This window comes from Plecotus auritus, assembly GCF_963455305.1.
Source record: "Plecotus auritus genome assembly, chromosome: 8".
Classification (NCBI taxonomy): Eukaryota; Metazoa; Chordata; class Mammalia; order Chiroptera; family Vespertilionidae; genus Plecotus; species Plecotus auritus.
Window position 1 is genome coordinate 61,494,735 of NC_137782.1, and position 12,513 is coordinate 61,507,247.

General features: G+C 43.1%; 1 protein-coding gene and 1 pseudogene across 8 annotated transcripts in view; both read left to right on the top strand.

Annotated features, from left to right (window-relative positions):
- Positions 1 to 12,513, top strand: part of TRPC4AP (transient receptor potential cation channel subfamily C member 4 associated protein) — a 106,885-nt gene that overhangs the window by 62,446 nt on the left and 31,926 nt on the right. For all 7 annotated transcript variants that reach the window (XM_080685209.1, XM_080685208.1, XM_080685211.1 and 4 more), the window contains exon 8: positions 11,366 to 11,551. In XM_080685209.1, coding sequence (XP_080541335.1) covers positions 11,366 to 11,551 — 186 coding nt within the window. The remainder of the gene's footprint in view (positions 1 to 11,365; positions 11,552 to 12,513) is intronic.
- Positions 4,428 to 5,484, top strand: LOC308256836 (ubiquitin-like domain-containing CTD phosphatase 1; annotated as a pseudogene). Its single transcript has one exon. The product of its transcript is annotated as a ubiquitin-like domain-containing CTD phosphatase 1 (transcript).

The following is a 12,513-nucleotide window of genomic DNA, read 5'->3' on the forward strand; positions in this document are numbered from 1 at the left end:
ATATTAAAAGCGGCAAGAGAAAAACAATTAGTTACCTACAAGGGAGTACCCATACGATCGTCAGCTGATTTCTCAACAGAAACTATGCAGGCCAGAAGGGAGTGGCAAGAAATATTCAAAGTGATGAATAGCAAGAACCTACAACCAAGGTTACTCTACCCAGCAAAGCTATCATTCAGAATTGAAGGTCAGATAAAGAGCTTCACAGATAAGAAAAAGCTAAAGGAGTTCATCAAGACCAAACCAGTATTATATGAAACGCTGAAAGGTATTCTTTAAGAAGAGGAAGAAGAAGAAGAAAAAGGTAAAGATAAAAATTATGAACAACAAATACGTATCTATCAACAAGTGAATCTAAAAATCAAGTCAATAAAAAATCTGATGAACAGAATAAACTGGTGAATATAATAGAATCAGGGGCATAGAAAGGGAGTGGACTGACCATTCTCGGGGGGAAATGGGTGTGGGGTTGCGGGAAGAGACTGGACAAAAATTGTACACCTATGGATGAGGACAGTGGAGGGGGAGTCGGGGGTGCGGGGAACCGGGTGGAGGGGAGCTATGGGGGAAAAAAGAAGAATAATTGTAATAATCTCAACAATAAAGATTTATAAAAAAAAAAAAAAAACACAAATTAAGTAAAAAAAAGAAAAGAAAAGAAACTACAACCATTTTACAGCAGCTGTAATGATGCTTTGAAAACAGTACTCTGTTTTTAAAGTCTAGTTGACTGAGTGAGTGCATTCGCAGGCCTAGCTCTGCAGAATTGCTACAAGCTACCCAGCAGCCTTCCTTCTAAATACTGAATATGAGTCTTCCACTAACTCCACTAATTTTCTGGTTTAGTTATGAACCTATGACTATAGATGGTCATAACTATACTTGTAGGTTATTAAGGAATGTAATTTTACACTTTTTAGTCATATGTGAAAACAGAAGTGTTTGAACTCTATGGACCCCAGGTTAGTGGTTCTCCCTTCAGCTTGTTTTTCTCTCTGAGTCCTTAGCCTTCCTTGGTCGGTGTATGCTTTTCTTTCCCCCTCCTCTTTTTTTTTTTTTTTTAAATATATTTTATTGCTTTTTTTCAGAGAGGAAGGGAGAGGGATAGAGAGTTAGAAACATCGATGAGAGAGAAACATCGATCAGCTACCTCCTGCACACCTCCTACTGGGGATGTGCCCACAACCAAGGTACATGCCCTTGACAGGAATTGAACCTGGGACCTTTCAGTCTGCAAGCTGATGCTCTATCCACTGAGCTAAACCGGTTAGGGCCCCCCTCCTCTTTTCTTACGACTGGAGGAGTACTCAGGTTAGTAAATCATAAAATATACATTCTTAAAATCATATTACCTCAAAGCTAATTTAAACATACACATACATATACACTGACAAAAGCTCACCTTGGTTAATCTCCTGCTATATGGCAGATATTTAGCCAGAAGAACATTTACCCAGAACTGATTTTATGTAATCCTCTAAGCATTTCTGTGAAGTAGAGATTAGTATCTCCACATTAGGAAACTGAGGGTCATAAAGGTTCAGTATTGGATACCTGTGTGTACTGAGGCACAAAGTAACTTTCAACTTTTAATTTTCCTTTTAAGGAATCTGTTTTATTCTGTTAGTATTGATTACCTTCATGTACCTGCTTGTAAGCTGATTTAAGTAAAACCAGCACTACCCATCATCCTTGCGGAATGAGGTTTTCTAGTCACTTGGTTTTTTAATTAACTGAGTTTTAACCCCAAGCTAGTTTTCTTTGATTTGGGAGATTAAAAAAAAGAAAGTTTTGCCCTAGCCAGTGTGGTTAAATCATCCTGTGCACTGAAAGTTCACAGGATCAATTCCCACCAGGGCACATGGTTGTGGGTTTTTTCTCTCTCCTTTCATCTCTCTAACAACAATAAAAACATTAAAAAAGAAGAGTCTTTATGAAATATCTAGGTTCACTTTCATACCTGTGTGGCTAACATATGATATAATCTCCAGGTAATGTCTGCTTGTATCTTTTGGAATAAAGCTTTATTAAATGTTGTATTTTAGCACATGATGTACAGGGTCTAGGCCAGCCGTGGGCAAACTACGGCCCGCGGGCCGGATCCGGGCCGGATCCGGCCCGTTCGGCTGTTCTATTCTGCCCGTGGAGCCGAAAGAGCGGAGGGTTCTCTTGCTCTCCCCTCCGCTCCTTTACTTTGAATTTATTTTATTTCACACAAACACTCCATCCATGCTTTTGTTCCGGCCCTCCGGTCCAGTTTAAGAACCCATTGTGGCCCTTGAGTCAAAAAGTTTGCCCACCCCTGGTTTAGGCCTTCCCACCTCTCTGACCATAATTTTGTCTCTAGTCCCACATTCCACACACATTCTTCCCAGTCAAATGCACTGAGAAGGCCAAGGTGAACATAAGTAAATCACATATAGATGAGAGAAATCTTAGTCCTCAGTGTTATCATTCTTTAATTGAATTCCAATAATGAATACTTGTAAATAGAGGTATATGTAGCAGTCAGCTCTGGCTGCCATAACAAGGTACCATAGATTGGGTGGCTTAAATAATAGAAATTAATTTTCTCACAGTTCTAGAGGCTAGAGATCCAAGATCAAGATGCCATTACTGTTGGTTTCTGGTGAGGCCTCTCTTCCTGGCTTGTAGCCAGCCACCTTTTCATTGTGTCCTTATGTTATGCCCAGATTTCATGATCCCCAAAGACCACCAGGGAGCCGAGTCCGATGCAAAAGCAAAGAGCCTTTTAATCGAGCTAGCTCGAGCTCAGTCCCACACACACACCCACCGGCGCAGCGGCGAGGTGGAGAGAGAGAGAGCGTGAGAGTCAGCCCCCAAACGCGCTGATTTATAGGGGGCCTGGGAGAGGTAGGAGGGGTGAGGTAGTGTCGCCTCCGCTGATTGGTCGGGATCAGGTTGCACATGGGGGCAGGGTGCGGCTTACCTTCCCCTTGCATTTCTATTGGCTAATTCAAAAGTGTGGGTTGGGCTCTTGGAGAGGTTCTAGGGCGGGAACCTGACTCCACGAGGTAGAAGACATGGAACAAAAGGAACATGGAGTCTCCCTGCCCTTTCACTTATGTGGCCTCTCCTCTGTGCATGCACAAAGAGAGAGATCTCTGGTGTCTCTTCTTCTTATATAAGGACACTGGGCCTATGGATTAGGGCCCTATCCTACGACCTCACTTAATTATCTCCCCAAAGGCCCTGCCTCCAAATACAGTCGTATGGAGATCAGGGCTTTCAGTGTATGAGTTTGGGAAGGGGACAAGGGGAGATACACAATTTAATTCATAATGGTTTAGACCAGTGGTCGGCAAACTCATTAGTCAATAGAGCCAAATATCAACAGTACAACGATTGAAATTTATTTTGAGAGCCAAATTTTTAAAACTTAAACTTCTTCTAATGCCACTTCTTCAAAATAGACTCGCCCAGGCCGTGGTATTTTGTGGAAGAGCCACACTCAAGGGGCCAAAGAGCCGCATGTGGCTCGCGAGCCGCAGTTTGCCGGCCACTGGTTTAGACAACTGAAGCATGTAGGATGCTGCCAAAAACTTTGTTTTGTTTTGTTTTTCAGTATACTGTAACTCTGAACTGGTTTTCTTGCCCAGCAAAGTAATGCTTCATCTTATCTTCCTGGAACTCCGATAATTTAAATGTTAGAGCCCTTTTGGGGATTCTCAGAACAACTAGTTGTCCCTTCTATCAATTCAGAAGGAACAGATAGCTCCATCGGGGTGGGAGGGGGGGATCATTCAAGATTTTAGAGATACAGATGAAGCTACAGGGCCAGATAGTTACCAGTTTATAGGGGACACTGAGCTGAAAGGAGCTGATTTATGTAGTACATGAATTAGGATGGAATTGAGAATCATCTCCAAGCTGAAAAGCAGGGCCTAACCTGTGAGAGGAAAATTTACAGGAGTATTTTGGAAATACTGGTGTTTTAACAAGAAGAGAGAAGAGGTCTGCTTTTGCAGTTCTCGGAAGTAGTGGGTGTTTTGGTCGTTAGCCAGTTTAACATTAACTAACAGTGTGTTAGAGCTACTGATAAGGCTGTGAGAATACAAAGACTGTAGAGTGCAGGGGAGCCAGTCCTCTGAGACTGTATATAAGTTGGTGAGTTTAATTGGGACTGCCTTGCGGGGGCGAGAGGGAGTCCATTGCTTTCATCAGCTTTTCAAGAAATGAGTGATTTCATAAAAGCTCAGGAATCAGTGGTGAGAGTCAGAGTGTCAGAACCCTGAATCCTGGGCAGGTCCCATCTGAAAGACGGTATTAGTGTGCAGGTCTTAGGAACTGTCTTGTGAGGAACAGCTAAAAAAACTGGAGAGAGGTTCCTGCGTCGCTGCCAATGGCCCCACCGCGCTCTAGGTGTATTTTTCTGAACAAAGGTTGCCTCAATATATGTTTTAAGGATGGCTTTCCCTATCATCATAAAATGGGGTGGACAGGAATATTCAGTGACTACACTTTCAAAAGATGATATTGTGCTGGATCTCAAACAGTTTCTCAAGACCCTTACGGGAGTGTTACCAGAACAACAGAAATTACTTGGACTTAAAGTATAAGGCGCAAACCTGCAGAAAATGATGTTAAGCTTGGAACTCTCAAACTGAAATAAAATACTAAAATCATGATGATGGGAACTTGTGAGGAGAGCTTGGGAGATGTCTTAGGTCCACCTCCTGACAATGATGATGTGTCAATGACCTTGATATTGAAAATGAAGTAGTCGAAGTCGAAAATAGGGAAGAAAACCTACTGAAAATTTCTCGCAGAGTAAAAGAATACAAAATGGAAATTTTGAATCCACCTGGGGAAGAGAAAAAGCTTTTGGTACTAGGCATTGATTACATGTTATTTGACCACAGGTCTTGTGCAGAGACTGTGGTAAGAATTAATGTGACTATATCTTCATGAATTCCTAACATCTGCATATGAGGATTATGACATTGTTATTTGGTCTGAAACAAATATGAAGTAGATTGAAGCTAAAATGAAAGAGCTGGGAGTGAGCAAAAATGAAAATTATAAGATTACTTTTGTGTTGGACAGTGCTGCTATGATAGCAGTGCATATGCCAAGGAGAGGATTAATAGATGTAAAGCCTCTTGGCATTATATGGGGGAGGTTTTCAGAGTTTTACAGCAAAAAGAACACCATTATGTTTGATGACATAGTAAGAAATTTTCTATTGAACCCATAGAATGGACTAAAGATAAGGCCTTTTATGAAATCCCACCTAAATTGAGATAAAGACAAAGAACTTTTAAAATTAACTCAGTACCTCAAGGAAATAGCAAAATTAGATGACTTTTTGGACCTAAATCACAAATATCGGGAAAGATCTCTCTCAAAGAAGCAAGGACAGTAGTTCCAAGTTATGCTGGCAGTTATTGAAGATACTTGAGATCCACTAACTCTTGCTTTTATGCTAGAAATCATTATAATAGTGCTGGACACTGAAGCAAATACCAGACTGCTTATACTTGGTCTTCCAGTTTTTTGTAAATTTAATTTTATAATTTTTGAAGATCACAGCAATATGCTAAAAATATTCTCTCTTTTTCTCCTATGTGAATATATTATTACTCTTGAAAAATATTGTCTCCAGGATTGAGTACCGAGGTGCCCCCCTCCCCCCACTCACACAAAAAAAGTAGACAGAAATGTATACTCAACAATATCATTTTGAGATTTTGGAAACAAGTTATATCTTATGTTTCTGCCTTATTTGTATTGTTGTTGGACTAAATCTAAGACCAATTCCATCTTGAAACTACTGCTTTTCCTTTTAAAACAAACAACAAATATATCTATACTAATAAAAGGGTAATATGCTAATTAGACTGGGAGACCTTCCGGACGTCCTTCTGGACAAAGCCATGGTGGCGGGGCTGAGGCAGAGGTGGTTAGGGACGAGCAGGATGGCAATTGGGGGGGGGGGGGGGCAGTTGGGGGTGAGCAGGCAGGCAAGGGAGGGGCAGTTGGGGGTGAGCAGGCCAGCAGGGGGGGCAGTTGGGGCGATCAGGCCAGCAGTGGGGGCAGTTAGGGACGATCAGGCAGGCAGGCAGGTAAGCAGTTAGGAGCCAGCAGTCCCAGATTTTGAGACGGATATCCGACTGCCGGTTTAGGCCCAATCCCCGGGATCGGGCTTAAGTCTGCAGTTGTACATCCTCCAAGGGGTCCCGGATTGGAGAGGGTGCAGGCTGGGCTGAGGGGACCGCCCCCTCTTGTGCACAAATTTCGTGCACCGCCCTCTAGTATATATATATTCTTTTGTACCATAACTAGAGGCCCGGTGCACGAATTTGGTGCACAGGTGGGTCCCTTGGCATGGCCTGCAGGGATTAGGCCAAAACCGGCAGTCCAATGCCACCTGCCACTCCTGCCTGCTGTTCCTGCTCATCCCCACCCTGCTGCACCTGGCAAGGGCTCGTGCCCAGTCAGTCCTGATTGGGAGAGGCTCATGCCGCCACAGTGGTGCTCGCCAGCCGTGAGCCCTGCATCTGGCACCCATCCCGAGGGGGTGGGGGGACGCAATTGGCCTTCTTGGCCAGGATCCGTATCCGTTTGCTGATGTTCGCACTGGTTGTCAGACGAGCCGGCCCCTTTATATCATTTCTTACTTGCAGAGTGTCTAGGGAGTGTCTAGTGGCCTCAGTACCCTAAGCTGACTTCCAGAAGGCCAGCTGCACTGTCGGGATTGTGCCAGCAGCATCAGTCTGTCCATCTTCTCTGGAGATTGGACCTGCAGGACTACTGAGGGAGTGAGTGGCTGCTGCCCGGCTGGTGGGCCACCAGGACAGGTCGGTCAGCTGAGCAGTACTCCTGCTGTGGGAGCACACTGACCACCAGGGGGCAGCTCCTGCGTTGAGTGCCCCCGGTGGTCAGTGCACGTCATAGCGACCTGTCGACCAGTCATAACGGTCGCTTGGGCTTTTATATAGATAGACTTATCTAGTCCCCTATTGATGGAAATTTGGTGTGTTTCAAGTCTGTTCCTACAAATAACCTTGCGCATAGCTTATGATGTGCAAGATAGTTGCCTTTTAAACTTCGATAGATGTTGACAAATTACACTTCTAATGAACTGGTTCATCTTCCCACTCTGTATACCCTTCCCAGAACAGGGCCTTTTAAAACTTCCTGGTATTTGTCAAACTGATAAGTAAACATTGTTATCCAAAGAAAAACAAAAACCAAAAAAGCTATCTCAGTGTTTTTCTTACATTGAGGTGAAAGTAACATAAAGTTAACCATTTAAAGTGAACAGTTCGGTGGCATTTAGTATAATTATAACTTGTGTGTGTACTGTGCATTTACGTTTGTCCATCTAGTTCTAAAACCATTCATCACTCCAAAAAGAAACCATACACATTAAGCAGTTATTTCCCTTTATCCTCAACTCCTGGCAATCACCTGCTTTCTGTCTGTATATTTATCTATTCTGGAATCATACAATATGTGACCTTTTGTACCATGTGTCATGCTTCTTTCACTTAGCATGATGTCATTCACTGTAGCATGTCACTATTTCATTCCTTTTAATGGCTGAATAATATTCATTGTATGTATATAGTACAGTTTGTCCATTTGTTGGATAGACATTTGGGTTGTTTTTACCTTTTGGTTATTGTGAATAGTGCAGCTGTGAACATGTGTGTACATGTATTTTTTGAACACCTGTTTTCATTTCTTTGAGGTGTATACTTAGGAGTGGAATTGCTGGATCATATGATAATTCTGTGTTTAACTTTTCAAGGAAAAGTTAATTTGTAGTTTTAATTCACTTTTTTAAAATTAGGTCAAACATTTTCTAGTCATTCACTAATATATAAAGGATGGGAAGAGGGCTAAGATTATTTGCTTAGCTCTGTGCTGGGACTGGATTTATATGACTTTATAGAATCATCCTAATTACTTTATTTTAAAAATTTTAAAGAATTTTCTTTAATATTCTTTTGAATTTTACTTTAAAATTTTTCTTTATGGGGAACATCCCACATATAAAAGTAGAGACATATATGACACACATGACTGTATACCGATCTTCATTTAACCATCACTTAACTTAGACATTGTCAACTGATGGCCTGTCTTTATCTCTACCTCCATTCACTCCTCCCTTCCTCACTTTAAAAAAATATATTTTTTAAAAAATTTATTTCAGAAAGGAAAGGAGAGGAAGAGATAGAAATATCAATGATGAGAGAGAATCACTGATTGGCTACCTTCTGCATGTCCCCCACTGGGGATTGAGCTCTCAACCTGGCATATGCCCTGACCTGGGAATTGAACCATGACCTTCTGGTTCATCAGTAGATAGTCAACTACTGAGCCACACCAGCTGTGCTTTCCTTCCTCACTTTGGATTATTTTGAAGCAAATCCCAGACATCATAAAAATTTCACCTGTATATATTTTAGTGTTTTTACACGATAATGACTCTTTTTAAACAGAACTCCAATTCCATATTATGCATTCCCAAATTAATAGTAATATCTTGATACTATGAAATATTTATTAGGTTTGAATTAGATGACACATTTGCCTGGCTCAGAAAATCTATAGATTCAAAATGATGTTCATTGAAAAGTTTCCCTCTCTCTATTCCCATTGGCCTAATTCTCATTGCCTTCAGCAACTGCTATTTTCTATCCTTCCTGGAAGATTTAATGCACATACAAGCAAATATGTATAGATATTAGCCTTATTTTAAAGAAGGTTAATGATGTTGACAAGATTTGAACCCAGATTTCCCTGCTTCCAAAGATTATTATGTTCTCTCTTTTTTTAAAATATATTTTATTGATTTTTTACAGAGAGGAAGGGAGAGGGATAGAGAGTTAGAAACATCGATCAGCTGCCTCCTGCACACCCCCTACTGGGGATGTGCCCGCAACCAAGGTACATGGCCTTGACCGGAATCGAACCTGAGACCCTTCAGTCCGCAGGCCGACGCTCTATCCACTGAGCCAAACCAGTTAGGGCTATTATGTTCTCTTATGCTGATCAGGATTTCCATCTTACTTATAGGAATTGGATAATTATTCAGTTAGAGGAGTTGGGTTTTTTTTAAAAAAAAGGCTTAACTGATGAACAAAAATAGATCCAGAAACATAGAAACATTGAACAGACCGTCAAACCTCAGAGGAAAGTCAAGGGAGGGTGGGAGGGAGGGGTAAGAGTTCAACCAAAGGACTTGTATGCATGCATATAATCATAACCAATGAACACAGACAGTAGGGGGGTGAGGGAATGTCCTGGGCGGGGGGTGTGGGAGCAGTTGGGGAGAGGTCAATGGGGGAAAAAGAAGACATATATAATACTTTAAACAATAAAGAGTTTAAATTTTTTTTTAAAAAAAGCTTACCTTTTTTTCTTTCTGCCTTTTTTCTTCCCTGTACTTGTTTATTACAGGAAAATCAAAACTATAGATATGTAGTTTTAAAAGAAGCATTTATATGCTTTTCTACTCAGAAACAGCCACAGTAAATGCCTTAGAACATATCTTTTATGTACATATTTAAAGAAGTAAAGTTTCCTCAAATTTTTTAAGAAAACAGGCCCAAGCCAATACTTAAGTAACATTTAAGCACCTTTTTGTAAGTATATTTAAATGTCTTTTGTAATCACTAGAGAGGTATGTGTCATCATTCTTAGTGTCTGTGTTGTATTCTTTTGTTTGAATATATCATATTTAATCAATATGCTATTAATGAACATGTAGTTATTTCTTTTTGTTATTATAGAAACCACACCAATGAACATCTATGTACAGCTGTCTTTGTATTATATAGCTAGAGGCCCGGTGCACAAAATTCATGCACTGGTGGGGGGTTGTCCCTCAGCCCAGCGTGCACCCTCTCCAATCTGGGACCCCTCAGGGGATGTCTGACTGCTGGTTTAGGCCCTGTAGGATCAGGCCTAAACCGGCAGTCAGACATCCCTCTCACAATCCAGACTGCTGGCTCCCAGCCACTCACCTGCCTGCCAGCCTGATCACCCCCTAACCACTCCCCTGCCAGCTTGATCGATGCCTAACTGCTCCCCTGCCGACCTGATTGCCCCTAACTGCCCTACCCTGCTGGCCCGATTGCCAACAACTGCCCTCTTTTTCTGGCCTGGTCCCCCCAAACTGACCTCCCCTGCAGGCCTGGTCCCCCCGAACTGCCCTCCCCTGCAGGCCTGGTTGCCCCAACTGCCCTCCCCTGCTGGCCTGGTTGCCCCTAACTGCCCTCCCCTGCCGGCCAAGTCACCCCCAACTGCCCTCCCTCCCCTGCAGGCCTGGTCACCCCCAACTGCACTCCCCTGCTGGCCTGGTCACCCCAACTGCCTTCCCCTGCTGGCCTGGTCGCCCCTAACTGCCCTCCCCTGATGGCCTAGTCACCCCCAACTGCCCTCCCTCCCCTGCAGGCCTGGTCCCCCGAACTGCCCTCCCTTGCAGGCCTGGTCCCTCCCAACTGCCCTCCCCTGCAGACCTGGTCCCTCTCAACTGCCCTCCCTTGCTGGCCTGGTCCCCCCCAACTGCCCTCCCCTGCAGGCCTGGTCCCTCCCAACTGCCCTCCCTTGCTGGCCTGGTCTCCCCCAACTGCCCTCCCCTGCAGGCCTGGTCCCCCCCGAACTGCCCTCCCCTGCAGGCCTGGTTGCCCCAACTGCCCTCCCCTGCTGGCCTGGTCGCCCCTAAGTGCCCTCCCCTGCCGGCCTAGTCACCCCCAACTGCCCTCCCTCCCCTGCAGGCCTGGTCGCCCCAACTGCACTCCCCTGCTGGCCTGGTCACCCCAACTGCCTTCCCCTGCTGGCCTGGTTGCCCCTAAGTGCCCTCCCCTGCCGGCCTAGTCACCCCCAACTGCCCTCCCTCCCCGGCAGGTCTGGTCACCCCCAACTGCCCTCCCCTGCTGGCCTGATCGCCCACAACTACCCTCCCCTGCCGGCCATCTTGTGGCGCCATCTTTGACCACATGGGGGTGGCCATCTTGTGCGAGGGCATGAGGGTCAATTTGTATATTACCTCTTTATTATATAGGATTGGTTATTTCCTTATGGTAAATTTCTGGTAATAGACCTCATGGCTCAAAGACACACAGATTTAAGGCATAAGTTATTCTAATTTATATCTCCACGAATAGATATAAGAGAGCATTTTTTCTTGCACCTACTAAATGTGTTTCTATAACTTTATTACTATTTTACCGTTGTTTGGCCTTTCATTTTAAAGGGAGACTGGCAGACTAGCTGCTGTCAGGTTAAAAATCATTCCTGTCATGCATGTGAGGGGCTGGTTGGTTGTTGAGGGCTTTAGAACTGGTCTCTGTTTTGAAAATTTCTTCTTTTGTTCTTTCTTCTGCAGCGGCCCTTCTCAGCATCCCTGGCTTTGTTGAGCGGCTTTGCAAGCTGGCAACTCGAAAGGTGTCAGAGTCAACGGGCACAGCCAGCTTCCTTCAGGAGTTGGAAGAGTGGTACACATGGCTCGACAATGCTTTGGTGCTAGATGCTCTGATGCGAGTGGCTAATGAGGAATCAGAGCACAGTCAAGGTACTTGTGGTGGGTCTCCTGAGAGGTGGATTCCTGGAGCCATTCTTGACCTCTTTTCCAAAGAGGATAAATTGAAATTTGCTCAAAGTAGAATTTTTCCTCAGGGAATCCTAGAGCATGATTATTAAGATTCTTTTGCTAGCTAGTGACAGAAATCTCTTTGATCTCCCTCTAAGGGGTCCAGTCTGATTGGAGGGACTATAACTTGGTTGCACAATCAGAGAGACTATTTGGAGCCAATAACCAGAGAATTCTTAGGAACCCAAAGAGTTCTTGCTCTGTCTCCTTTTTCTTTAGTCTTCTCTTTTCTCTTTTCTGATGAGTAGGCTGCCTAGTAAATGTGTAATGTTCTAGTCTCAGCTCCAGCTATGTGATGAAGGAGTCTGGCCCATTTTGAGTCATTTGCCCAACGCTGAAGCATTTGACTGGCCAGCAAGATGGGGTCAGATTATACAAACCTAGTAATTCTCACTATAATCATGTGCAGATAAAATTGAAGGGAGGAAAGTCTGGGATGTCAGTGTACAGAACTCTGGACCTGCCTCCCCAGTGAAACTATAAACAAAACTTATTTTTTTAAAAAAGGCATCTAGATTAGGAAATAGTAAAACTATATTTATAGATGACATGACCTTCAATATAGGAAGACCTAAAGAATTCACTAACAAACCACTAAACTAATAAATGAGTTCAACAAAGATATAAGCTTAATTTCAAGATATGAGCTCAATATACAGAAATTAATTCTATTTCTCTACAGAAGCAATTAATAAACTGAAGTTAAAACAATTTCATTTACAAGAATATAAAAAAGAATAAAGTACTTAGAGATACATTTAATAAATGCAAAACTTATACTCTGAAAATTATAAAACATTATTGAAAGAAATTAAAGAAGACCTAAGTAAATGGAAAGACATCTCATGTCTTGTGTTTATGGATCAGAAGACTCAGTATTTTTA